At 41.8% G+C, this 22,646-nt stretch overlaps 1 protein-coding gene across 5 annotated transcripts in view; it reads right to left on the minus strand.

Moving 5' to 3' along the window:
• LOC143296957 (chromodomain-helicase-DNA-binding protein 1-like) overlaps positions 1–22,646 on the minus strand; it is a 58,702-nt gene that overhangs the window by 28,678 nt on the left and 7,378 nt on the right. For 4 of the 5 annotated variants that reach the window (XM_076609013.1, XM_076609010.1, XM_076609009.1 and 1 more), the window contains exons 3-22: positions 20,759–20,895; positions 19,779–20,130; positions 19,273–19,356; positions 18,345–18,400; positions 17,993–18,100; positions 17,372–17,542; positions 7,520–7,650; positions 6,746–7,076; positions 6,393–6,493; positions 5,850–6,007; positions 5,380–5,504; positions 4,887–5,103; positions 4,466–4,555; positions 3,773–3,963; positions 3,228–3,363; positions 2,835–2,887; positions 2,273–2,426; positions 1,809–1,961; positions 1,336–1,407; positions 698–847 (exon numbers count right to left, since the gene is read on the minus strand). In XM_076609013.1, coding sequence (XP_076465128.1) covers positions 698–847; positions 1,336–1,407; positions 1,809–1,961; positions 2,273–2,426; positions 2,835–2,887; positions 3,228–3,363; positions 3,773–3,963; positions 4,466–4,555; positions 4,887–5,103; positions 5,380–5,504; positions 5,850–6,007; positions 6,393–6,493; positions 6,746–7,076; positions 7,520–7,650; positions 17,372–17,542; positions 17,993–18,100; positions 18,345–18,400; positions 19,273–19,356; positions 19,779–20,130; positions 20,759–20,895 — 2,970 coding nt within the window. The remainder of the gene's footprint in view (positions 1–697; positions 848–1,335; positions 1,408–1,808; positions 1,962–2,272; positions 2,427–2,834; positions 2,888–3,227; positions 3,364–3,772; positions 3,964–4,465; positions 4,556–4,886; positions 5,104–5,379; positions 5,505–5,849; positions 6,008–6,392; positions 6,494–6,745; positions 7,077–7,519; positions 7,651–17,371; positions 17,543–17,992; positions 18,101–18,344; positions 18,401–19,272; positions 19,357–19,778; positions 20,131–20,758; positions 20,896–22,646) is intronic. The other variant, XM_076609011.1, reaches the window with a different exon arrangement.

Consider the following 22,646-nt stretch of genomic DNA (forward strand, 5'->3'; position numbering starts at 1 on the left):
ATGAATTCTCACTGATTGTAACTGGGGTTACAATTTCACTGAATTTACATCAACACTAATATCAACTATGTTATACATAAACCAATGAACTACAACATAATCACTTTTAATAAATCAACCACTGCACCAAAATTGTGGTCTTAATTTTTTTTATTTTTTTTTAAATAAAGCATAAAAAATAAAACACAGCAGAACACGGTCAATGATCATTATGCCCGCAGTGACATACTGATTATATATCAGTGCCTCCCATGATACACTGATTATAACAGTGCTACACCAGTCACTGATTTTATGTCAATCACAATATTACAAGACAAATCACATCACTACAATACTATCAGTGATGACACATCAATCACAGAACTATGAAAAGAGTCACTGATCACTGGACAAAAACAATCATTGATCATACATCACTGACAATACCAATCACCACAACAGTTACACACCACTAACATTTCTACAGTAACACATCACGCACATTTCTACATCTCACATATGCATCACAGAACAACAACACAACCACCCATGTATCATCTACAGTAATGCTGCACAACGACATATTACTGCAAAACACAATGCTCAATGACCTCAACACCAGCTCTTACAAACATAAAATATCTCGCGCGTGCACACACACACACACACACACACACACAAAGCTGCTTCTGCCCTTGTTAAAGTAAACACCCACCTGATTTTTCTGCCCAATGCGATGAGCGCGGGCTTGAGCTTGAAGGTCGTTCTGAGGGTTCCAGTCACTGTCAAAGATAATAACAGTGTCAGCCGTGGCTAAGTTGACGCCCAGACCTCCGGCACGGGTGGAGAGCAGGAAACAGAAATCCTGTGTGATGACAACTCAGACATTCTTATTGCTTTTCCCTGCTGTTCACATCAGTTGAGCACCTCAACACAAAACCGTCATATGGGATGGTAATGGTATATATATGCACCAACATTTTTTTCAGAATGAGGGAGGAAAAATATGAGGAATACATTTTTTTTAAATCATGAAGAAAGGGAAAAGAAATAGTCCAATGTATATACAAGCCCGTGTGACTTTGTATAAAGGAGAGGCATTCAAAGATATAAAAGGTGCAAGGCAAAGAAATAGATTTTTATTTTCCTCAAGAACAAGGACAAGATATCTATTGGTTTAAACATACAATATGTAACCACAACCACTTCCAAAAATATTTTTTTCAAAATGCTATTATTCCCAATATCCAGACACAGGCACATTTATATAATTCATAATCAATGTCTTAACATAAGCATAAAAATCATCTAATGTAAAATAAGCAAACACTTTGAGGAATCAATCACGTTTACCTGTGAACCTTCAGCATTGAAGTGATCCATGGCCTGTTTTCGTACATCTCCACGTATGGATCCATCCAGCCGCTGAAAATACAAAATACATTAACTGTTAAACCATCTTTCTTTTTCATTTTGTGGAAAGGAGGGAGGATCCAATAAAAGCAGACAATATTAAGATTTTATGTTCCCTATCTTGTAGTTTCAGAAATGTAATGAATGTTTCCAATCACTTACAGAGAGTGGTACAATTTTTCAACAACTGTGAGCACACAAGTCCCCTATCAGAGAAGCAAGTGCTCTCACAAAATACAAAGATAGATGTCAGTTTTAATCAACTCTCAAATCATCTGATATGACACTGCACCGCTCATCTCTTCCCATAAAATGCAAAAAATGACCAACATTATCATGCACTTCAATTTTACTTGATGTGGCAGAATAATTCTCTCTGAAATACAGTAACTGAGAAGCAGACTGCCACGTACCTGATAAGGGAAGTGTCGGAGCTGCAGATACTCTGCCAAGATGTCCAGCATGCGCACCATCTGTGAAAATATCAACACTCGGTGGCCCGTGTCTCGTAGTCTGACCAACAACTTGTCCAGCAGGATCAGCTTGCCACTCCCTCGTACCAAGGTCTGGAAAAGAAGAAATAACATGACAATATCCTTTCAGGAAAGTCACTGCAGAGACAAAGGAAAACAACCCATGACAGGAATGATATGACCAAGAGGAATAATCTGCAGAGGACCCAGCAGCTAAAGCCTAAAGAAAATGCTTGAAAGAAAATGCTCAAGTAAACACAGAAATCCTTCAACACGTAGTCAGTCAGTACAAGAAAATATTTCTAATACACATCTCGTGCAGATACAGGAGTGTTTCAACACAAAGCATTGAAAGATCAGATAAGGTACAGAGCAGAAACACAGTAAACAGTACAAGTACCAACCTGCAGTCTCTCCCGCCCCTCCAATTCGTCTTCAATACGAGTGAGGTGTGCATGGTTGCAGCACTTTTTCAGTTCCATGATGATGTTGACAAAGCTGGTCACGTTGCCCTTCTGACCCTTCATCAACATCTTGTGGTTCTTCGTCAGGATCCACCTGCAATTGCACACATTCACGCTTTTCTGTTCTGTCCTGGGTAAAGTTAAAGGATCAACTACTGAAAATACATAATCACTTAATAATTACATGCTGAACATCACAATCCTCTGGAACTAAATGATAAAAAAAAACACAACTAAGAACATGTATCTTTAATAAATAAAAAAATCCACCACATCAGTCCATACCTTCGTCTTCTCATCAATTTAGTATATTTCTAAAATAAACCTTCATATTGAAATAATAAACTATTAATTCGGGCATGCATTTCATGCTCACACTTGTGCGCACGCGCGCACACACACACCCCTACCCCAACTCCTCCATCCCATACAAGACCCTGTCCTCTTACTTCCACACATACACACACCACATCCAACAACATTGTCACCAATGCCACCTTACTTGTAATACTGCTTCTGTAAAGATGTCATTTCTACCCTCAGGATCTGCTCCACCTGTGAAGAAGAAAACCAACATTTTCAGCACTTTTCTTTTTCACATCAACTGAAAAGTCAAAACTGACACTGTCTTGCATCTGCATACCAAATTCAACTGTTTTAACTAACAGCACCATGCAAGCACGAAAATCGGTATTCACAATGCCTTATACTCTGTATTCACACTGCACAATACAACAAATTAAACTATCAGAGCTGTCATAATTCACCCATCCATCCAACACATAATCAATATATCGTTATTCACCCGTTCATTTACCATGTACACAAGACATCAATATATCATTCACCCATGCATATGAGAACAATGTACAACACTGGCTGTCTACAAACACACCTTAGCTGGCAGTGACTTCTCCACATCCTTTTTGACACGTCGGATGAGGTAGGGTTCCAGCTGTTTGTGCAGGGCACGAAACCCTTCCTTGTCCTGCGAGGAATGCCGCTCCTCAAACTCTGGCCAGTCATCAAACCTGTCACACATCATCAGCTACACTTCACCCCACTGCAAAGCACTGTCATGGTCATTTTATCTCCATATTCATCTTGTGCTTTGTTTACCAACAGAACAGTACCTTCAGCACAAATAGGACCATTTCAATGCAGTGGTACAATCTTTCTAGCACAATTGAGTATTTCAATACAAGGCCATTTGGGTTTATGCATTTGGAAACAGCACAGAGGGTACAAAAATGGTAGAGTAAATTTCAAAATCACAATCCTGCCAACTTCAACTCCCACAACGTTCTTGAACCACTCAGACATATCCTTATCATTTTTGTTATGTGACTAAAATTTTCATACCTGTCTAAATAAAAATGGCATGAGGAAATATGTAGGTAAGCTCCTTAAAAATCATGCAACTCTGAACACTGTACTGACTTGGAAGGCATGATGAAGTGCAGCAATGACCACAGCTCCTTCAGGGAGTTCTGCAGCGGAGTTCCCGTGACCAAGATGCGATGATTTGTGTCAAAGTCTTTCAGTGAGCGGTACAGCAGCGAGTCGTCATTCTTTAGTCTGTGTGCTTCATCCACACCCAGGAAGGCCCAGGGAACATTGCCCAGGAATGACTGCAAACCACACCCACCCACATGGTTTTAATTTCTCATCACTCACAATAAGTAATTTGTTCAAAGAGATGACTGGGGAAAAAAAGTTTCATTGCAACTGATAAAATCTATTTCAGTGTGACATTAGCCATGAACTGACTTAATCACTTTCCCTTATTGCTGTTAATCTAATGATACGGCATAACAAACTGAACAAAACACAAAGACCTAAAGGAAAAGGCTCCAAAACATTCATTATTCCGTCAATCATCCTCAATGTCCATTGTTTACATAAAACTGGTTAATTTGAAGCAGTGCTCAAAAAACACTGGGCCCTGATGATGATTCATTGGTAAAACAAGCTAAAAACCTGTCTTAACAAATTCAGATACACATACTAAATTACAATGAAAGATACATTTCTCCACTAGTACTTAACCACTACAGGATACAATCACTCTTTCAAACTACCATGAAGTATTTTTACTGTGCAGATCACCGGACTTTCAGAAAGAGGATTTACCTTATCTTTGAGCAAAATTTCATAAGTTGTGATCACTGCGTTGAACTTCAGTCTCTTGGAGGATGCATGGCACCATTCGTAATCTCGAATCTGCACAAATACAAATCTCTCATCAATACCATCCTGGATAACTGATCTGCTGGTTCAAGCATGTGTACAGCACAAGCCTGAACAAGGATAGGCATTAGTGCAACAAACGCAAGAAGGATACATTTTGACACTAACCAGAGTCAGGACAGGTATTAATACAACAAAGTCAACTTACTACTATGTTGGTAAAACAGGAATGTTACCACAAAAAACAGCCTTTTCTTTTTCTTTTTCAATATATCAATATGATGCGCTCAATGTCAACTCAACCTTTTGCTTGTTCTTGCCTTTCTCCTCCCTTCCCCATCCCTCCCTCTCTCAATCCACTCACCATGTTTCTACTGGTAACATCACCAATGTAGACGACAACGTTGAGTTCAGGAGCCCAGTTTTCAAACTCCCTCTGCCAGGCGTTGAGGGTGGACAAAGGTACAACCAGCAGGAAGGGTCCGTACAGCTGCTGCACATTGTACAGATATGCCAGGAAGGACACAATCTGTATCGTTTTTCCCAGGCCCATCTCATCAGCCAGAATCACGCTGTTTTGCCTGTAAAACCCAAGACAAGTTTGTCACACTACTGTTCCAAAGCCAGTTTTCTATTCAATGACAACCCAATGCACAAGAAAGAAGAGGAAAAAAAACTTTACCCAAGTCATACATATATTTTCCTTGTAATTACATAGCACACAGCAAACATTAGCCTACTACATACACTTGTTTCAGTTCAAAGGACTAAAACTGCTCTAACAAACTAGACAACCCAGAACCATCACTATCAGACAAACCAGTAACAACACTGAAATGTTCCCAAGTGTGACTTACTTTGTCCAGGAGTGAATAAGCCAGTTCACTCCATCCAACTGGTAGTCTCTCAACTGCAAGTCATCGCTGCCCAAAAACGACGGCTGTGTCTTCATTGGCGCAAATTTAGGGCGTATTTTGAGCACCTGCAATACAACCAAACATCAGTTTATATATAACTTTCTTCTGGATTCACATTTTTACTCTTTCTCTTACTTGTCATGATTGTGCTGAAAAATTGCAGAATTACTCAAAGTTTTGATGTGTGTTAAAATTTTGTGTGTTTTTTTTTTCACACAGAAGCAAATCAAAAGCGAATGATAAAGTATGCACTGAATAAAGCAAAGCCTACCTAAGAAGCCAATCTGAAAAAGTTTCAAACATGTCACAATATTATCATAAATTCAGCAAGACCAAAATATCTTCTATATAAGTCCTGTCGTACACACACATACCCAATACACCACAGACAAATTTTTATCACCACTGACCTTGCTGAGCCGAGAGGGAATGCGCTGAGACTTGAGCCGGGCATGGTACTGATCCACTTTGGTCTGGTAAAGGCGTCGGATCAGGTCAGCGTCCTCCCACGTACACTCAGAGTAGGGAAGACCCACCCACTTGCACATATATTCGTTGTCCTGATATGCTGCAGACATTCATTTGTTTGTCGTTTTATAACATACAAAATTATATTATTTCTTAAGGCAAGTTCTCCCCCACATCCCCAAATACAGCGATTCAACACTGTATTTATTTCAACATTCAACAGGTCCCCCAGATTTGCACACTGAACAAAACCAGCTCCTTTAACGTAATAATAATAAAGATAATTTGATCATTAAACTTTGTCAAGCACATCTTGTATAGAATGCAAATAATCTGCTTTATTTTTCCAATTCTACCCTCCTTGTCCACCCGGAGTGTAATTCTGGAAATGTAAATCACAGAGCAATAGACAAGTCTCACATTAACTACAACAAGTCAGTCATGGCTAAATTTACACTCGCAGTGTTCATTGCCAAACTACTTACCAATGATACGTTCCACCTCCTGATGGGATTTACTTAGTTCTGTCATCATTTCTTTTTGACATATGTAGTATTCTTGGTCCTCAGGAGATGCCATCTGCCTCCTGCAAAAAATAAACCAAAAAAATCAGCTACCTTTCTAAGCAATTTACCATTTTAATTCTTCACCTGCTTGGTAAAAAACATTTCTAAGATACAGGATGCTTTCCAATAAATCTAATACCTCTTGCATTAACGAATAATAGTACTGACAAAAAGTATTTTACTTTCCACACACTCCCTATAATGGTTGCCAAGTGCCCCCCAATGAAACAAAATATATTACCACCTACTACGTTTCTTTCTTTCTGACTCACCACTCATCAATCTCCTCTTCTTTCTTGATGTAGTTCTCGAGCTTCTTCAGGCCGTTGACCTTCTGCTCCTGCAGGGAGCTGAGTGTCTCCCAGGTATTGTGAATGTGGGCCCAGCCCTTCCACTTGATCAGGTATTGCTTCTCTGTCTTCCCCCCCTTCTCCTTCCCCTCCTCCCCCTCCTTCTCCTTCCTGTCCCTGCTCTCCTCCTTTGGCTTGTCCCCCTCCCCTTCCCCCTCCACCACATCCACCTGGCTGGTGTTGATGCTGGACCCGCTGGTGTTGGGATCGCCATTTTCCTGAACATTGTAGTCTGTTGTTTTGCTGCCTGTGGCTGAAACAGGGTGGTATCATGTCATGTCACCATGGAATGTCTCCATAATTTTACTTTATTTTTCTATGCAGCAATTTTCAAACTTGTACCAGAACATGCATACAGCACTCTGAAATATGTATAGAGATGCAGCATTCTGAAATTGTTTGGAAGTTATTCAATACAGACATGCTTTATGATTTCCAAATCTTTAAATCCTTCACACTACATAAACAATGAAAAGGTGAAACTCAAAGAAATGTGGTAGAAGGGCGGGTGGTTGTGGATAATGGATTAACACCTGATTCAGGTTGCCTCTAGGAATACTGCTTTTCTGATTTGTTTCAAATACAAGTCTACCTCAAACTGATCTATCAATATATAAAGTGTTCAATTTCTGGACAACCAAACATCAAATATTACATAGTATATAATGCACACACACATACACACAGTGTACAAACCTCCCTTCTTTCCCAAGCGGTGGTCCAATACTCTTTCAATGGTTTCACGATTGTCAACCTCAGGTTCTGCAGGTGTAGCTGCCTCTATGATGTCGTCAGAGTCTGTCACATCATCTGAGTCCTCTTTGTAGCTGTAATCACAATCAGTCAGTGTGTGGAGTACGTCTTTTCCACTTTTGTCATAATAACTACTGAAAGAGTACAAGAAGTCCAATCAATCTTTTTCATTCTTTTCCTCCTCAAAAAACACTGGTGTTATTACTAGTTCTCAAGGATAAATCCTATCAGCCATGCAGCGTTGTGCCTTGACTCTTGCTGATTTAAATCCATACTTCACTGTAAATACTCACACACACAATCTGAAATCAAATAGGCCTGTTGACTATTATCTTGGTATTTCAATGAAAGTCCCTCCACCAGTCTACCAGTTTGTTGCCATCTCTCTCCTTCCATGACGTCTAGTGGTGACAATATTAATCATCCCTGTTTCAGTTCATCTCTGCTCCAAGTTGCTCTTACTTCAGAGAGAATGTGAACAGATAAACCACTGACTGTTTATAACAGATACAAGGGGTATTTTTTCCTTTTGCTTTCCACCTTTCCAACACATCTTTTTGACACTGCATTTTCAATCTATTATGATCAACTGAAGAGTCACGTTTCTGCAACCTCAACCGCTTTCCTAATAAAGGTCTGTCACAGCCGCACAGTTACAAAATATATGCCGCTCTGAGACACTAAGACAGCGCCAAATCACACTTTCTGAGACCATTCTGAATCATTGCAACAAATGCCAAATATCATGCAATTCTTAACATCAATTTCAATGCTACAATCTAATATGCCTTTGAAAAAAACTTTTTCAATTCAGAAATACTACTACTTTGCACACATGCACGGTGATAACAAAAGCAGCCAGTAAATAAGCCATGCTTAAATAAACTATAAGCATAAAATGTTTCCACTTCAGTTCCCATAGACTTTCAGAATATTTCAATGCATTGCCAAACACTACATACTTCAACAAATGATCCGATCCATTGGGAACATCATTCTACTATTCATTCCATAAACTGCCACTAGTCTGCAATACTCAAGTTCTCAATGTTCTCCATGACACTAAACATTTTCAGTACTGTGAGCCTTCTCTGCCTGAGTTCTGTTCTACAGACAGTATGTTTCCATGATATAAAAACTAAAAATGACCCATTGCATAAATCACTGGCATAAAGCCTTGTCTTTCAATATTCATATTTGTTATAAACATCATTGTCAACATCAAAATAACTGTACCAACACTTCAGTCAAGGTTACAGATGCTTACAGAAAAAAAAGATTAACCCAAGGAGCTAACCCCGAAAGCAGAACACTCAAAAGCTACATTCACACTAAGCCCAGCAGAAAATTGTGCGCATGTCTTGTTGTGCTTTCCCGCAATACATGCCAGCAGAAAGTGTTCACATTGGCCACCATTTCATCTCCAGCCAGTACCAACCAGCTTTTTGATTTTTCATTTGTGGCATCTACACAAATTAGTTGGCTGGTTCAAGGGACAACGATACCAGCGGTGTGAATCCCAATAGTATTCATTTCTTCCCTCTGGAGAGCACCGAAGCTGATAGCAACAGGCTGCAATTAACTGAAGTGTGTTGCTGTGTCAGGCTGACAGCAACTGGCTGCCATTAACTGGCTGGGCTTATTGTGAACACAGGCTTAGATGGGAGGCCAGAGGGGAATCAGCTGAACTTTCATGTGTGTGTTAAAACATCCAAATAGCAGGGGATTCAACAGGTATTTGACAGGGATTGAAAAGCCCAGTCCATAATACACACAACAGCACAAAAAGGCTGATGGTACATTAACACAAAGAAAAACAACAATTTAGCACAATGTCTTTAACAGAACTAAGAAAATTATCATTAAAGGGAAGGAAACAGAAAACAGCTTCATATGTATATTTACAACAGCAATTAAAACTCCACTCATCTTGGATTAAAAATTTACCTTTAAAAAATACATCAGAAGAGAAAGTAAAAAATAAATTCATAAAAAAATTAATACCAAGATTAAGTAAAAAGAAAACCTAATAAATTATCAGGAAGCTTGCAACTGACAGCGCAAAATGATCTACAACATTACATGCGAATAGGAGTCATAGTGACTGTGGGAACAACACTGCACAGCTGTCAACTGTATGGCCAACACCAAGCGGTACACCATGTGCTCTATCAAGATCTGTCAAATGAAGTTGAAATAGGATTTTTTCTTCCTAAAATTACGTTTAAGTAACATACTGTGACCCACTAGTGCAGACGCCGGCAGGAGTCTGATTCCTGTCCTATGCAAACTTACTATCCGCCTATGCGGAGAAAACGAAAGTAGCTATGTCCGATAACCTCCCGTAGTAGGTTACCTCCCCTTTGCATCCCTGACTAGCGCCCTCTTTTCACGGCAATAAGCCGCAACCAGCGCAGTGTGCAGGGAGAACAGAAGCGGGGAGAAACAGGAGGGTCTTAAATTTGGGTCACGCTAAGTATGTTACTTAAACATAATTTTAGGAAGAAAATTTCCTTTTAACTACATATACTTCACCGTGACCCACCAGTGCAGAATGGCACGACAAAGTGGAGGGCTCACCTGTTCTATTGTCTGTGTGTTGCGATGGCCTGTTGTGTGACAATCGCAGAGGCGATGCCTCTGGAGCCATCATCCTTTAAGCGAGAGACACCCCTCAAGTAGAATTCAATGAAGCTAGCAGGGTTTTTCAAGTAAGCAGCATCCATGATGTAGCCATGCTGAGTGGGAGAAGGCAAGGGAAGAGGACCAAGCTCTGACTTTGCGAGCTCTGGCAGAGGGGGCATAAAGCTCCAGCCCTGTGTCTGCATACGCGCCTTTAATCATACTGACTATCCACTGAGACAGAGATGTCTTTGCTTATGTCGTGAGAGTAATCCAGGTTCCAACTGATGAAGAGGTGTCATTTGGACGACCGGAAGAGACGTGACCTTTTGAGGTAGACACGGGACCTTCATCATCAGGGGCCAGTATGGAGGACAGCGGTTTGATGAAGAGTATGGGGGAGGGTGTGCCTGGAGTTGTGATTTTTGGCAAGAAATTCAAGGAGGAATCGGAGATAGACAGATCCATCTGGCTCGAAGGCTATGTCTTGTGTGATGCCACTATGGGCGTGTACTTCACTACATCATCTGCCCGAGGCAAGAGAAATGAGGAAGAGTGTTTTCACGGAAAGGAGTTTGAAGGGAGCTATAGCAAGGGGTTCGAAGGGAGCCTTGCAGAGGTATTGTAGAACCAGGAAAAGGTCCCCAGGAAGGAGTCCTACAAGATGTACACACTTCTTTGAGAGAAGCGCCCCGTGCAAGTGCTCTGAGCAGAGGGTCATCTGAGAAAGAGGGCCCGCCTAGCTGCCAAAGGGTGGAGCTGATAGCGGCGTGATGGACACGCACTGCAGAGGCAGAGCGGCCTTTGGTGGAGGCAATGAAGGTACGAAAGTTTGCAAGATCCATGTCTGACGGGTGCGCGGGATTGACTGAGTGGGATGTGCACCAGGAGAGCCAGCAGTTCCAGTGCACCAAGTAAACACCTTGAGTGCCTTTGCAATGGGACATGCAGACAGATCTATGGAGACTGCTCAGTCTCCTTGCCTGATGGAGTCCCTGATGGACGCTGGAGTTTCCATGCAGAATGGTTTGTGCTGAAGGTATTTGTTTAGAGGGGACAGGTCTAGAACCGGCCTCCATCTTCTGGATGCCTTGGGAACCACAAAGATGCGGCCGAAGAAGCCTGGTGAGAGGAGAGAGGCTTCCTCTATGGCCTGTTTGCGCATAAGAGAAAGAATTTCCTCCTGCAGGGCTGAGCGGACTGTCCTGTCCTGTGGAGGAGGGAAGAGAGGAGGAGAAAGAGTGAGAGGTGCCTTGGAGGAGAGCCAAGGCAGGCGGAACCCCGACCCAATCACCCAAAGTCAACACTCGCATGCGGGGAGAGATGACCATGCTGGTATGTGCCTGGATAGGCTGCCTGCTAGCTGATGGAGTGAGAGTGGTGGGCAAAGGGCGGGGGTGAGTCATTGGGGGTGGGCTGGCTTGGTGTTAGCTGTCGGCCTGTGTTGTGGCCAAGATGTGTAGGGCTGTCGCCTGTACACCCTGGGGTGCGGTCTGACCTTGGAGGGAGCTGTTGGATGTGGCCGTGGTCTGGTGGTGGTCGCAGTACTTCAATGCATGTGTGAATGTTGTCGCGGGGTGTACCGTGAGTGTGTGGGAGTGCAGGAGGGGCCTGCGCCTAAGGCGAGGTCCCTACTCAGTTCTGCATGGTGTTTTATGGCGGTATTGGGGATACCTCAGTGGGGGCCAAGACCCTGAGGGAAACTTGTTCTGGGAGAGACCACACATAAGGGGAATGGGCAAGGAGAGTGTCCCTTCTGGCCATAACGTTTATGTAGGCCTGTGACTGGAGAGTAGCGGAATGGTGAATGTGTTCAGCGATCAGCCGAATAAAAGGTCTGGGAATGGCGATGTCAAAGCCAGACTTTTTTGGGATGTGCCAGCGTCATTAAGTGACTGCACCCGGTCAGGCGCATAGGAAGCGCCTGTGAAGTGGGATCTCCCGCATCAAGAATGTCCACGTCAGAGTCAGTATCATCAGTGGGATAGTGTGACTGGTGGTCAGTGTGGCCTCCATGTGTGATGTGTGTGTACCCAATGGCTGAGGAGTGGGACTGCTGGGTAGTATCTGTAGGAGATGAAGGTAAGGGTGTGTCAGTGGAAGAGGGGTCGGAAGGAGGTGTGGTACCTATGGGAGGGGTGGAATCAGTGGCAGGAGAGGGTGTAGGACCAGGAGGGTGGTGCAGATTTGTTTGAGCATAGACAGTATGAGATGTTGATTGTCAGCTGGGACTTGTGTCTCAACCACCACTGGCTGGGTAACAGGAGAGTCAAATGGTGTGGCTGATGGAACAGCCACCACCGAGGGTGGAGCCAGGAGGGACTGTTCATGTACCCACAGTGTGGGCAAGAGGTAGTGCTGGTGCAGGGGAGGTAACCGCGGCACTCACTGGTGGGGGGTGCTGAAGCAGGGTTGCCTCCCTCGGATTTGCAACTCGGAGCAAGGGGGAGGGAGCACACATGTGGGCGCGTGTGTCCCCTAGTGGTCCACCTTCCTCCCTACATAGAGGGAGGGTTTCCCTACCCACAACGGTAGCTGTTGGACGCAAGATGGTCGGGGCATGCCACGTGAGGGGCGCACGATCTGTGGCCACCGCTTCCATCACAGATGTAGGACATATCGGGGCTAGCCAAGTGTGCTTAGTGGCGGACGCAAGTCCGTGCTGGAATACCTGAGAGGGAGCACACTCGGTTGTTGAAGCTATGGGTATGGGGAAAGGGGTAGAGGAGGGCGACTCGAGCACTGCTGACTGGCAGGGCAGAGAAACCGCAGAGCGCACTGAGACCAAGTGCGGATCGACTGCATGAAGAGAAATGATACCAGTAACCTGAGAATCATAACATGAACCCTGAGAAGCCACAAGAGGTGGTGTAGGAGGTGGTGGAGGAATGGAGTCGACCGGAGGGAGCGGAGGCAGTGGAGGGTTCAACTTGGAGACAGAACCTGAGGTAGAGGACCCAGAGTGTCCGCCGGTCGATTGTGATCACGGCTTAAACTTAGCTTGATTGCCCAATCTTCTTCTTCTTCTTCTGCGTTCACTCGTATGCACACGAGTGGGCTTTTACGTGTATGACCGTTTTTACCCCGCCATGTAGGCAGCCATACTCCGTTTTCGGGGGTGTGCATGCTGGGTATGTTCTAGGTTCCATAACCCACTGAACACTGACATGGATTACAGGATCTTTAACGTGCGTATTTGATCTTGTTTGCATATACACATGAAGGGGGTTCAGACACTAGCAGGTCTGCACATATGTTGACCTGGGAGATCGTAAAAATCTCCACCCTTTACCCACCTGGCGCCGTCACCGTGATTCAAACCCGGGACCCTCAGATTGAAAGTCCAACGCTTTAGCCATTCGGCTACTGCGCCCGTCGATCGCACAATCGAGCCAAGTAGTTTTGTGGCCTGTTGTTATTCATGATCGGACACAAAAAGAGAGCAACATAGAATCGATAGACAGGCAGAAATTACGGGGAAAAAAACTTGGCCATATGCAGAGCACAGGAGCAGGAGTCAAAATGGCTGCCGGAAAAAGAGGGCGCTAGTCAGGGATGCAGAGGGGAGGTAACCTACTATGGGAGGTTATCGGCCATAGCTACTTTCGTTTTCTCCGCATAGGTGGATATTGAGTTTGCACAGGACAGGAATCAGACCCCTGCCAGAGTCTGCACTAGTGGGTCAAGGTGAAGTAGGTGTAGTTAAATATAAATTTAAATTAAAAAAAAATTTTAAAAAGAGAACTATCCTACAGTACATACAGGTTTGTGCACACCAATTACAAGAGCAGGCAGACTGCAGCTGACAACAGTGGCTGACTGGAGACAGGGGCTGTATACAGCATACAACAGTGTCACTGTGAGCCAGTGCACATGACCACAGAAAGTGCACAGCTGTGCGCCCACTGTCTTACCTAACTGCTTTCTTTGACGCTTTTCTTCGAGTGGCAGGGCGGGATTTATCTCTGGCAAGCAATTGGTTTCAACTGTTACTGACACGAAAGTCTTTTGTTCCAACTGTTCCAATCATGAATGCCAAGCCATTCATTTAAGCGATTACCACCAGGGATACTCATTTAAAACCAACTAATTCCAGCACAGCACTTTGGCAACACTGGTTTTGAGTGGGTTTTTTTATGTCTAAAGAATTTCTAATTGTTCAATTATTTCAATAAATCCAGTCCCGAGGTGTTCAACACCAAATCTGTTTTATCAATAACCCTGACAATGTATATCAGTATCTATTTTCTGCATTTTTTACGATCGTAAATCTTGTTAAATTGGTTTTTCTACCAAAACTAGCCAAAAGAATGAACTGCTTCAAATTAGTTCAATGCTTAAAAAAAAAAAAAAAAAAAAAAATTTAAGTAATTTTTTTTTTTTTTTGATATTTAAAAAATCACACAAACTTCATGCAGCAAACCAGTCTTCTTTGTGGGTTATGATTACTTTGTCTAATTGCACTCTCTACATTGTAAATGAGGCATGAGATTGGGAAATTGTGATGGAGTCTGAAAGGTGGGGGCCTGGGGACCGCAGAAGGCCCCCAGTGGGGGTCCATGGGGCAAATCCCCCTGAAGCTGAAGGTTTTTTCTCAATTTCAAACCATAAAATCTGCACTTGCGGGCCACCAATGCTGCTGACGTATTCCAACCCACACAAGACAAAAAAGTCGGTCCAATTCTTCCGAAACTGAAGTGTTTTTGCTTCCAAACCTGTAAAGTCAGCCTTGGGGGCATGCTTTTCAAAATCATGCCTCGTGTGTGTGTGTGTGTGTGTGTGTGTGTGTGTGTATGGTTTCAATGCAACTCTGTGTGTATGTGAGAAAAACAGACAGACAAAGAGATTGAGAAGAGGGGTCCGGCTGGAAATGAGAGGAAAGAGTTAAAGTTCATGTATGTGCACTGCTTTAAATACAACTTTCTGTGTGTTAAACTCTTTGTGTAAGTGAGAGAGAGGGTGTGTGTGTGTGTGTGTTTTCAAGGAAAATGTTATTAGCACACAAGTTTGCACTGTACCAATGTAACTGACCATCTGTCTCTTCAGCTGTTGTCTCTGTTCCACCAACAGGCATGTGTGTTGGTTGAGGAAAGAAAGGGGGAAGTGGAATGATTGGAGGGAGGAGGAGGGGCAGGCCTGTGACTGGTTATAACACTTTCAGCAGTCAAGGAGTCTCAGCTTAAGCTAGTGGTCAGTGTCTTGGCTCATGGCCCAAGTTGCCACATTCACTGACAGTGGTTTCATATCCCCAACACCCCCTTCTCCTCCCCATTCCCTCAGCACTGGTAGGAGACTCAAGAGAGAGGGGAGAGCAAAGAGAGAGAGTGGGGGGGGGGAAGGTGGGAGGAAAAAGTGCAAGTCTGTATGCGTGCATATATGTGCATTGCTTTAAATACAATTCTGTGTGTTGTGCGTGCGTGCGTGCGTGTGTTTTCAATCTCCATGTGTGTGTGTGCTTCAATGAGTGTGTGTGTGAGTGAGTGCACATGTGCGTATTATTAAGCTGTGTGATTGTGTGGGCGCTCATAATATTATGTGTGCACATGCGCAAGTGTGAAGGAGAGAGAGATAAAATAAAAAAACAGAGTATGTGTATATGTGAATGCATTCGTGTGGTTTTTTTCCAAAGAGTGAGTGTGTGTACGCACGTGCATGCGCATTCAATTCAGCTCTATGTCTGTACGTGCGTGTGTGTAACTCTGGTAATCTGGCCAGCTCTAGGTCTCAAATCTAAAAACACCGACTCTTGCCATGAACTGTACAGAAGCATCAGCTGTGTCACGCCAGAGAATACGAAAAAAAACTTAGCCGTATGGAGAGCACAGGACAGGAGTCATAATGGCTGCCGGAAAAAGAGGGCGCTAGCCAGCGGGACAAAGGGGAGGTTACCTACTTCCAGGAGGTTATCGGCCGTAGTTTCGTTTTCTCTGCATAGGCGGATAGTAGTTTGCACAGGCAGGAATGTCAGACCCCTGCCGGAGTCTGCACTAGTTGGGTCATGGTTAAGTATGTGTAATTAAAAAGGCTCTAAGTCAATAAGTTGCTACAAAGTTTCTGTTTCAATCGCAACAATGTTACTTGTACATACTGTGGCAAAGGTTGGCGGCTTTTGCTGAATGAACAGAGGGTCAAGCAGATGTACCTACGGTCCTTGTGGCTCGACAGGGATGGAGATCACGCGCACTGGTGTATCTGTGCATGCGCAAAAGGTTGTGTGGGTGTTATTGTGCGCGCACTCACATGCCCGTGTGCGCGCGTGTGTGATTGACCGCATGTGTGTGCATGTGCACGCATGCGTGCTTTTCACAGTGCATTTGGAAATTTTCGGACTTCGATTTTGGTGCTCTGGCAAGTCACTGGATTGGCTCTCAAGGGGTCAACAAATGACGCTTTCGAGTAAGCATTCCATTTTCACTTTTAACAGAACATCAGTAAACGATATACTAAAACGGCCCATTGGCTTTTTCTTTCTTTCTTTTTTCTTCTAGAAAACGGACGCTCCGTTTTTAATGCAAATGTGAAAACAGATTTCCGTGCCTAGACTGAAGAGTTGCACCCATATTATATGACACTAATCGCACTTGGCCTTGCCCGCAGTGTCAATTTTGTGAATGGCGTCGCCTACCCATAAAATTTTTTTATTCTTCACTTCTGTTTTCACGAGCTCATCTTGCCAGACCCAGTTCCACTTATTATTCACTCCTTTATCGATCTCTGCTGGAAAACACTGAATCCTCTAATCCTTCATGAAATTTCTCATTTTGTCAATGACTGAAGACAATCGACGAAATCATTTAACTCTGCAAGTCGTGAAGCCCGCGAGCGAGTTTTGTAATCCCAACCGAATACGGGTAAGCTGAATGATGACCGAGGAGTAACGGAACACGTACTCTTAATTGGTTCGCTTATCCAAACATGGTATTTTAGCAAACACTGTGGATCTGTCTTGTCGATCAGTCGGACAATATTTGTGCAACCTTTGTGGGTCTGAAAAAAAAATATCACCTCCCCCCACCGATTCTCAAAAATGGCCTCTGAAGCCAATTTTCAGTCAGAAATCCGACTATAGTCGGAAAAATCTCATGCCTGTAAATGTATTACAATCCAAACTTACCTGAACTTTAACATGAACTGAGTTACTGTACACCTAAATATCATGAAATTCCATCTTACCTGACTTTCTTATTAGCTGTTTGCCGTCTGGAGGTGGCTCTTTTGTCATCACTGTCCTCACTATCGGATGAACCAGACGAAGACAATTTTCGCTGCCGGCCCCGTGTTGGTTTGCCCTTTGTCCTGCTACGCTTTGTTCGACTGTTGGACTTCACAACCTTCACAGCTCGACTGCAACACAGTGGTTTTGGTAAAATCCACATTCTTTTTTCACAATATCACCAGCAATCTACATAAAGACAAAGTTAATTCTTTAGCTTTTATAATAACAATGTACATTTCTCTGTACAGGCTCAGGCGCTTTACATGAAAGAAAAAGTTACAAATTACATGCATCATTCATGACCACTTTCTCAAAAGCCCTCCCTCTCCCACCCCTTACTCTCCCCCTATATCATTTGTCATGCATCCAAAGTGAGCTGACAAGGATAGTGCTTCAGAAGAAGGAAGCTGAGGGCACTTAGTTTTAAAAAGATGAGTTTTATCTTACCAGTCAACCCATATATCAATTTATCAGACATATTTATAAGACAAATCCACTAGAACTTCATATATACAAATAAATAATATCCCCATCCCATCCCACCAAAACAATACATACAAATGATCATGGTAACACACCTTCTGGTAGTTCTTGTTGGTCTTGCAGGCTTGAAGTCGTCCTCAGATTCACTGTCTTGGTCAGAGTCTTCCTCTGTGTCCTGGCTGGTACCTCGCCAATCCTCAGAGCTGGTCAAAAGATTTTGTTTTAAAGGAAGGTTTAATTAAGCTATTAATGAATATTATGACTACAACACAAAGCAGAACATCATGGAGGTGACTCAATTTCTGAGTGGGACCTTTAAGTAAGTTAATAAATGGCACGTCAACGAACCAATACTATCGCTCAATGACAGAATACAAATGGCACAAAAACCAACCATCTAACAGCATGAATACAGGAAATTGGACAGTACGACAATCAATCACTTACTCTTTCCTCCTCCCACGTTTTCTTTTCCCGCCTCCATCACCGTCGCTTCCACTACTCTGCACAGCCAATAAAACACAACACAAGATTACTCTCAAGAGGAAATCCATTTTACCTAGAAAAATATAAGTATATATTCATGATGAAGTCTTCCCCCCCAAATTTTTTTAAAACACTTCTAAAAACTTTTGTTCAAGGATAACTGAAGGAGAATCAAACTGGTGATAAAACTTCAAAATAAGGCATTATAGCATACTTTCAAATCCGATTTCTCAATGCTTTCACAAAAAATATATCTATATTATTTCAAGCATTGTTGAAACCAACATTTCTTTACATTACTCATCTTTACAAAACTTCACAGCAAGTGAAAATGTTGAATACCGAAGAAACAAATTCTAAGTTGTTTGCACACTGCACAATTCAGCATTTCAAACAAAAAATTGACCGGCGCAATAGCCAAGTGGTTAAAGCCCTGGACTTTCAATCTGAGGGTCCCAGGTTTTAATTCTGGTAACAACGCCTGGTAAAGGTTTGAGATTTTTCCACTCTTCCAGGTCAACATGTGCAGCCCTGCTTGTGCCCAAACCCCCTTCTTGAGTATACACAAGCAGAAGATCAAATACACAACACTAAAGATCCTGTAATCCATGTTATCATACAGTGGGTTATGGAAACAAGAACATACCCAGCATGCACACCCCCGAAAATGGAGTATGGCTGCCTACATGGCAGGGTAAAAGCAGTCATGCACGTAAAAGCACACTTGTGTACATACAAGTGAACATGTGAGTTGCAGTCCACGAACGAATAAGATGAGGAAGTAACAAAAAAATCAAATATCTAATATAAAAATATCTATACATATACACATTAAGCATACAGAAGAGGAAAATTATGCTAATTTTCAAACCAAGCAACTCTATCTTACCCGTGTTGGGGCGTATCGCACAACTTCTTTCCTGGATCGACCAGATCGACGGATACCATAGAGGTCTGGCTGCTGATCCCATTCCTGTCAATTATGCAGGTTTGTTACAAATAAAATTGAAAAACATACAACCACATGCCTCCAACAATAATAACACAAGCACCTAAATACAAACAAAAAAAGAAGTCGAAAAACCCTCAACTCTTTAGATACCATCAGTGAACAATTCAAAAAAAAACTTCAGAACCATATGTACTGTTAAACTTCTCTGCCTATCAATTAAGAACACAATCTAACAATAAACCTAATAAGACAATCCATTTAATTCATATAAAACAATATCAATACAAAATTATAGTAGGTTTTTTATTTGGGGGGGGGGGGGGTTGTTTTGTTTTTTGTTGGTTTTTTTAAGTATCTGAAGCTCAGTTACATGTGCTCATCCACAGGGGAAAAAAAACTTGGTTGACATTTAGATCTTTTAAGACAAGGAAGAACACACCCACCTGTTTTAACTCCAAAATGTTGCTTTTCCTACCAGTCTGCCGTCCCCCACTTTGTGCTTCTTGAGAATCAGTATCTTCATACTGTGGTACAGATCTAGACTTTTCTTCCTCTTCTTCCACCGCCTCCTCCTTGGTTTCATTGTTATCATCACCATTGCCATTCTCGTTTTCGTCATTTGAGTCCTCAGAATTTGAGGCATCACTGCCCGTCTTTGCCAGTGAGATGGATTTCTCCTCGGACTTTTCTGATTTGTCAGACTTTGCCGATTTTTCTGATTTGTTTGATGAGTCGGACCCCGAATCGGAGTCGGACCCTGATCCAGAGTCGGACCCCGAGTCATCTGATGAGTTGCTGCAATAAACATGAGGACAAAAATAAAAATATTACCATTTTGCATAAAACTGTTCTAAATTTATAAAAGCATATGCTTCAAATGTTAATACTTGAATCTGAAAGACGCAAGGAGAATGCCTTCTGAGGCAAGCCCACAGAACAGAACTAAAGCTACAGAGACCATTGCTTTCCTTTTATATAACTGAATTAAAACACTTTCTAATGCAATATTACGAATTCATCTGTTATGCAAATACTTGGACTACCTTATACTGAGTAATAGTACTAACTGGAAAACATTTTTCTTCTTTTTTTTTTTTTAATGCTCTCCCCCTTTCCAGATTACATTTCCTTCAACAAAAAGTACCCACATGTTTTATCTGAAATAATTTACGCAACACCCGTTTCAAAAAAATAAATATTCTAAAACATTTTCATGCTAACTCACAAATGGGATCACTTTTTTTCCCCTTTTATTTGAATTGCTTCATCTCAAAACCATTTTTTGTAAGATATCAAAAATCTACGAAGTACATAATGCTAACATGGGTAACGCATGCTAATTTTCTGCCAGCTCCTTCTCCATCTCTAATAAAAGAAACCATGCCAGACAGGGCAGGAAATTCACACATGTGACTGTGTATACCTTGAACCTGAGTCAGAATCACTGCTGTGTTTCCCAGGTTTTTTCTTGGAGTCTTCCTTGCTGTCATCACGTTTTGCACCACTCCTGGGTTCAGCTGGCCCAAACAGTGGGGTGCTAAGATCGTCTGCATAAGTGTTCTGCAAGAACAAAATAAAAACTCAAATTCAAAAAGGACAGCACCATAATTGATTAATCAAATGCCTGTACAAAACACATGATGAAAACGAGTTGAACACATGCGAAATTGTAAAAAGACAATACATTTTACCTGAAGTTGAAAGGCAGCAGCAATGATAATAAATTCCTTTTGCTCTTTAAAGTTTCAATTGCAGTGAAAAGTTAGTTTCCAATTCCTATTCAGCTAACCTTCACTCTGAGACAACTGAGATGAAACTTTACAATCATGTTTTAACTCAAAACATCAACCAGTCAGTTACTGTCAATCAATATAACAACTTCATGTTTGCATTCATCTATCTTGTGTCCAGGAAAACAGCAAGTATAACATAAGCAATAATCTAACTTCCTCAGTAATGTTCCTCAACAACTAAGCTTATCTTGCTCAATAGCAAGTAACACAGCCTATCCCTTTCAAAAACCTGTAATTTCTTCACTGAGCAATCAGCACATAAAAGATTCACAGGTGGGTGGGTGGGGGGTAGGGGCGGCGGCAATGTTCACCAAGAAAACTGATATTAACAATTCCAACAACTGGTTCATGAAACATTTTCAAATATACTGTAGACAACTCACATTTCCTTTTTAATCAGTACTTCATGCAACAAATACAAAGTATACACTCGGACAAAAAGTATATGCTCTATATTATTAAGTTTTCAGTAATCTCTTATAGAAGCCTTGTCCTGTTTTTTAAGCCAGTGTCAAGAACAGAAAATTTATCAATAGGGTCTGACTCAAATCTGATACATCAAACATGATATGGCAACATATCATTTCAATTAAATGCTGATTCAGTGTTGCCCTCCTTTTATCATCCATGATTAAAATAGAATGAAAACCTAACCAAAGCAGTAAAAGCTTGCTGGTAGAGACTAAGTTTGGCTTTTGTGTCAAAGACACTAAAGTGGTTCTGCAAGTCAGTTTCAGTATAATTACTAACATCTTGTTCAACCACATCAATGACTGTACTTTTTCAGTACAATAAATTAAAGCATTCTTTTTCTCTTGTACAATAAGTGGAGAATAAATGCAAGTTGAGGCACTAGGTTGGATCGGGTTATCTCAAAGGTGTTTTTTTTAAAGTACTGTAACTGCTTCAAACACACATAATCATCTTACAGGATTTGCCTCCCTTTGATAATGATAAGCTAAATGCTACTTGAATTCCCAGATTATTTTCCAGCGTGGGAAAAATTAACCTGTTCACACAGGAGTAGTGAGGTTTCTTTTGTGTGTGTTGTTGTTGTTGTTTAAAGATGATTATCTTTGTACCACCCTCTTTTCTTATTTCAGTTTATCAGCCAATAAACAGAATATACAGACAGGAAAGGAAATGAGTGGAGAAGAAATAAAAGAAGACAAAAAAATAAAAGAAGAAAAAAAAATGAAAGAAGAAATAGGTCTTTAATAATCTCAATACAGAAAGTAGTATCTGTAATCAATCAAAATATAAACTGTCAAATAACTTTTTTTTTCACTAGGGTCCGAGTCAATTTATTACAAATTATACATCAAACAATACACAAACATTCATTCTTTCAAGTGAAAACTACTTCAGTGTTGCCCACCCTTTATTATACATGAATAACATGGAATAAAAAATAAAAGCTGAAAACTCAGAGTCTGCTGGCAGAAACGGTGTTCAGTTCCGTCTCTAAGACACTGAGCTGACACTGGAAGTCTGATTTAGTGTAAATTACTAAATGTC

The sequence above is a fragment of the Babylonia areolata genome, chromosome 22, assembly GCF_041734735.1.
Source record: "Babylonia areolata isolate BAREFJ2019XMU chromosome 22, ASM4173473v1, whole genome shotgun sequence".
In the NCBI taxonomy this organism is placed as follows: Eukaryota; Metazoa; Mollusca; class Gastropoda; order Neogastropoda; family Buccinidae; genus Babylonia; species Babylonia areolata.